Source organism: Nematolebias whitei, chromosome 11, assembly GCF_014905685.2.
Source record: "Nematolebias whitei isolate Nwh7 chromosome 11, NemWhi1, whole genome shotgun sequence".
Taxonomy (NCBI): domain Eukaryota; kingdom Metazoa; phylum Chordata; class Actinopteri; order Cyprinodontiformes; family Rivulidae; genus Nematolebias; species Nematolebias whitei.
Window position 1 is genome coordinate 15,567,459 of NC_056508.1, and position 5,339 is coordinate 15,572,797.

General features: G+C 42.6%; 1 protein-coding gene across 1 annotated transcript in view; it reads right to left on the minus strand.

Moving 5' to 3' along the window:
* Nucleotides 1-4,678, minus strand: part of slc52a3 (solute carrier family 52 member 3) — a 6,101-nt gene extending 1,423 nt beyond the window's left edge. Inside the window, exons 1-2 of the mRNA XM_037683917.1 lie at nucleotides 3,648-4,678; nucleotides 187-310 (exon numbers count right to left, since the gene is read on the minus strand). Coding sequence (XP_037539845.1) covers nucleotides 187-310; nucleotides 3,648-4,651 — 1,128 coding nt within the window. The 5' untranslated portion in view covers nucleotides 4,652-4,678. The remainder of the gene's footprint in view (nucleotides 1-186; nucleotides 311-3,647) is intronic.
* Nucleotides 4,679-5,339: the final 661 nt, after the last annotated feature.

Below are 5,339 nucleotides of genomic sequence, written 5' to 3' on the forward strand. Positions count from 1 at the left end.
TAGGACATGTAAAAGATAGGACCTGTGACAGATTGGACCTGTGACAGATACTCCATGATGTTGTCTAACGAGTCAGGACCATTCAGAGAAAAGCTCCCTCACCACTGAGGGTACCGACGTTGAACTTTGACCCTTCTGTAACAAAACCACCGTCTGTGAAGGTTTGACTGTTTGTGTTGGACTCACAATGATCGCCTCTCCTGCTGCAGACCCACGAAGCAAAGGACAAGGACTCAGAGCTGCCATCGCCATGTTGTAGCTGCCAAAACCAGACCCCAGCAGGGTCAGCACGCCAAGAAAGACCAGAGACCTGAACACAGAAGAAGCCTTTCAACTCCAGTCTCCTTATTTCTCAAATAAACAAAAGATGAAATACTTTTATTTTAAAGGGAATATTTGATTAACATTAATTTAGTGCCCAAGTATCTTAGCACCATTAAAAAAATTTAAAGTTACAAACAAAACGTCTGCATTTTTAGGATAGTCAAGTTTCAAGTTAAATAATAATAAATAAATAAAAACACAGAATTTGCAACAACTAAAAGTTGCTGCTAGAATATTTTAGAGCTGAAGGTTTTCTTCCATGAATGTCTGAAAGAGCTGAAAGAATGCTGAAGCAGTTAGACTCCAGAAAATGTCAAGAAAATATAAAATATACACTTTGTGATGCTAATTCATAACTCACACTATTAGCTTCCTATAATCAGTCATGTTGGCATTAAATAACTTTTTATAAAGAGCTTATAGAGTTCATGGAGGTCCAGACAGATAAAAGAGGAGTGGGATATTGACATAAATTACTTTTACACCACGAAATATGAAAAACTTTACATTCCTTTAAATTAGCCCCATTACACCAGCAGGTAAAGTGAATAAAACCACATCTTGTAACGTGTCTAGAGAAACTTTGATGTGGACTGCCATATTGTGGCCATTTAAAAATTTTGATTTGACAGTACTATGTGTTGGGGTTTGATCTCATCTATGCCACGAGAACAAATTTAAGCGCAATATGGACAAAAATCAATGAGTTATAGTCATTTTTTCTTTTAAGCTTTGGCGGCTATCTTGGATTTTTTATTTGGATTCATTATGTGATGGAGAACGTTCTCAGCTAAAACCACACCAAATTTCAGCTCTCTATGTGTAAAAATAGCTGAGTTAAAGCATTTTAAATGTAGCTTTGGTGGCCATCTTTAAAATTTTTTATTTGAATTCAGTATTTAATGGGCTTTGCTCTCAGCTAGCAACACAACAAATTTTAACTAAATAGCTCTAAAAGCCTCTAAGTTTTATACATTTAAAATTAGCTTTGGTGGCCATCTTGCATTTTTAGGTTTGAATTCAGAATGCGTTTTTCATAGAGTTGCATTCGGGCCTAAAATATCTGGCCCAGCCCGAACCGCATCATTTTTTCCAAGCCCGACCCAAGACTGACAAACTAACTGTAATTACTTACAGGCCCAAACCCGAACAAAAAACAACAACACTTGTTTTTATTAATCTTTTACTGCTTTTGTAAGCAAATCAGTTTGAAATAATATTTATTTTAAAACATATTTCAAAGAGAGGAAGATATAATATTTATTGTTTCACCAAATGGATATTAACATACAAAACTAATAGCCTAAAAAAGTCAACTCTTAAGACAAACTATTATACAGATGAATAAAAATATTTTTAGAGCAACATTATTTGGAAGAATATAGAGCAAGGCTATTTTAATTGAACGCGCTGCTCACTTCGGCTTTTGCAGATGCTGATACTTCCTTCACTGCAGATGACAGCAGGTGTGCAGATGCGCGCGGCCGGTGATCAGCTGATCCATCTGAGCTTAACTGGACTTTTTTTTTTTACCTTTTTTAACCAGCCAGTTGGACCTGCCTCCTCCTCAACAAGTAGATTAACACAAGTTTATATTGTGCATTCTTATTTAGTTTTCCTTAGATAGAGAACTTCACTAATTGGCTTTTATGTATGTGAATGTTTCTGTAAAGTGCCCTGAGACAACTTTGTTGTGATTTGACGCTATATAAATAAACTGAATTGAAAACTGAGTTGAATTTTGTGCTGTATGAGTCGTAAAACCGCATCAAAAGCCTGAGCCAACATGCACAATTGTTGTGCAATGCGCCAGCGCTACTCTCTTCACAGTCTGATGAACTGCTGCACTCTTCTTTCTTTCTTCATCCTCTCAACATGTAAACTTACTCCCTCATCCTCTACAAGTAGATTAACACAATTTTATATCCATCCATTATTTTTACCCGCTTCTTCCATTTTGGGTCACGGGGGTCGCCGATGCCCATGTGCAGCAGTCACTGTGTGAGGGGCGGGGTACACCCTGGACGGGTCTCCAGTCCATCACAGGGACACATAGAGACAAACAAACATTCACTCTCTCACTCACACCTGGGAACAATTTAGAGTTACCAATCAGCCTAACATGCATGTTTTTGATCTGTGGGAGGAAACCGGAGTACCCAGAGAAAACCCATGCATGCACGGAGAGAACATGCAAACTCCACCCAGAGAGGCCCCCGGACCGGGAATTGAACCAGGGTAACCTGCTTGCTGAGAGGCAGCAGCTCTACCAGTTGCACCACCATGCTGCCCTAATTTTATATTGTGCATTCTTATTTAGTTTTCTTTGTGCTGTATGATTCATAAAACTGCAACCAAGCCTGAGAGTGGCCCAGCCCACACATTAAGCTCATTATTATGTCCCGGTCCAAATTTGGGTCGGGTCGAGCCAGGCTTCAGGCCTGAGTTAGAAATGACAGTTCTAGTTGTGCATCACTGTCAGGTACCACACACAAAATTTCAGCTCAATATCTTTTAAAATAGATGAGTTGCCATATTTTTTCCCTTTTAGCTAAGTGGTCGTCTTCGATATTTAATTTGTATCAGGAATGTAAAACAGCTCTGTCTCTCTCTCTCTCTCTCTCTCTCGCTCTTTATGACCAAACCAAATTTCAGCTCAATATCTCAAAAAATGACTGCGTTATAGTCAATTTTGTGTTTTCTGAGTTAGCTGTGGCAGCCATCTTGAACAAAAATGGCTCCAAAAGTTAATCAGTGTTTTGTTCAGAGATCGCTTCCCTCTAAGTCATGTCCACTGTGGCAGTTAGAGGCTGTCCAGAGTTCTGTCAGTGTCTTCTAGTGAAAAAAATGGTGTCTTTGTTTGCAAATTACATCGCCATGGTAACTCAAAACGCCAATAAAAGTCCCAGCACACATCATGGTGCCAGTCGTTTTGATATAACATTTGTGAGGGGACACGTTGCGGTTCAGGCCACATGAAAGTTGATAGAAGAGCAAGACCCTTTTCAGGTGGATAATAGTAGGGTGCATTGTTCTGCTGGGGAAAAACTAGGTGCTGGTATTCACACAGTCATTAATTTCAGCCTTTTTCCTAAAATGTTTAGCTAAAGATGAGCTCCTCCTGAGATTTCCTCGTCTTTAGCTGAGCTCCTCCTGAGGTTTCCTCAGGCTGTTTATAAGTCACCAATCAGACCATACCTGGCCACAATGTGAACAAACACAAAGTAACCTGGCATTGTGGCTGCTGGGAGTTGAAGCGCACAAACAAGTGATGCTGACTGAAGCACTAAGCATAAAAAGTGCTCTATGAAAAACTTCCTTACCTGTTTTGAAAGAACATTGCAACAGTGCAGGCGACTGGGTTGGCCACGGAGGCCAGAGCTGCAGAGAGGTGATAGACGAGATTCCCATAGGGCATGCAGGAATACGTCTGAACAGACGGCAACAGTCCGTTGGTCGCAGAATTAACCCAGACCACAAGAAAGTAGATCCATATCAGCTGGTACTTGGAGTGCTTAGGGTAGCTCAGCATGGGCCTCCTTCTACCTGGTCCTTCCTCTTGGTTATTCTCGCCTCCTCCATCAGTCTTTGCTTCTGGGTTTTCCAACCCGGAGCTGAAAGATGGTGTCGTGTCCAGCACAAGGTTTTCTGCGGACAGTTCGAGCGTCCGAGGAAGCCTGTTCAGTCCAACAAAAGCAGCCATGCTTATGCCCATCATGGCTGCTAGGAAGCAGAAAAACACCTCTGAGGAGAAGTTTGGAGGGAGATACTCAGTTTGTAACAACGTATCCCCACCTGTGTGGTTTCCCAAATCCTGAGAAACATTAACGCACTTGGCAATGCCGACACCTTGTGCCAAAGCAACCACACCAGGAATGAAACCACTTAGACCTTCTCCAATAAAATATGTAGTGATGTATTTTGGTGGGAGCTGCATCATAAAAGGGAGAAAAGTGACTGAAGAAGTGCAGTCCACCAGAGCAAGGGAGAAGGTGAGGATGAAGAAGGCCGTACTGTGTGGTGCTCCGCCCACAATGGTAGTCCTGTCCCAGAAGAAGACGAGCAGGATGCAGGACACAATGCCGATGGAGAGGATGAAGTAAACGACGGCCCGCATGTTAAGACGGCCCGGGAAAAGTTTGTGCATGAGCGTGACCAGCAGGGGTCCAAGGTTGGCCAGCTGGATGATGACTGTGAGGAAGGACGGGAGCTCCCAGCCTTCCGGGAGAACGTTGACGATGAGCGGGAGTTCCACCCACAAACCGTTTACCGCCACCCAGGAGCCGAGGCCGAAGGCGCACGCCAACACGTGCACCAGCAGAGCCATACTGCAGGAGGGTCGGTCTGAGGAGATAGATCCACCTCTGGTACTGGTCAGACCTACACAAACAGAGAGGAGCAGAAATATTTAATCCCAGGTTTAAATCTCAAATTATCTGAAGTTGTCTCTACTGGTAATTGACTCCAAATGATCTGAACTCTTTGCACGGACACTACTAAAGGTTTTTTAAAATATACTAACTGTTTTCAGATTTTTCCATTTTGTCGTCAAAGTCAGAAAGTTTATGTGAAAATAAAAACATTTTTGTCAGTAATTCCTGAGACTCTAAAAGTCTTAGTGACTCTTTAATTCATAATTAAACAAAGGACTCCATTACTGACAGCTGCACAAAATGTACAGTGCCTATAAAGATGAAGAGGACAGAGGATGCAGGGGAGAGAGTGAGGACAGAGGATGCAGAGGACAGAGTGAGGACAGAGGATGCAGGGGACAGAGTGAGGACAGAGTGAGGACAGAGGATGCAGGGAACAGAGTGAGGACAGAGTGAGGACAGAGTGAGGACAGAGCACAGAGTGAGGACAGAGTGAGGACAGAGTGAGGACAGAGGATGCAGAGGACAGAGTGAGGACAGAGTGAGGACAGAAGATGCAGAGGAGAGTGTGAGGACAGAGGATGCAGAGGACAGAGTAAGGACAGAGCTAGGACAGAGTAAGGACAGAGTGAGGACATAGCA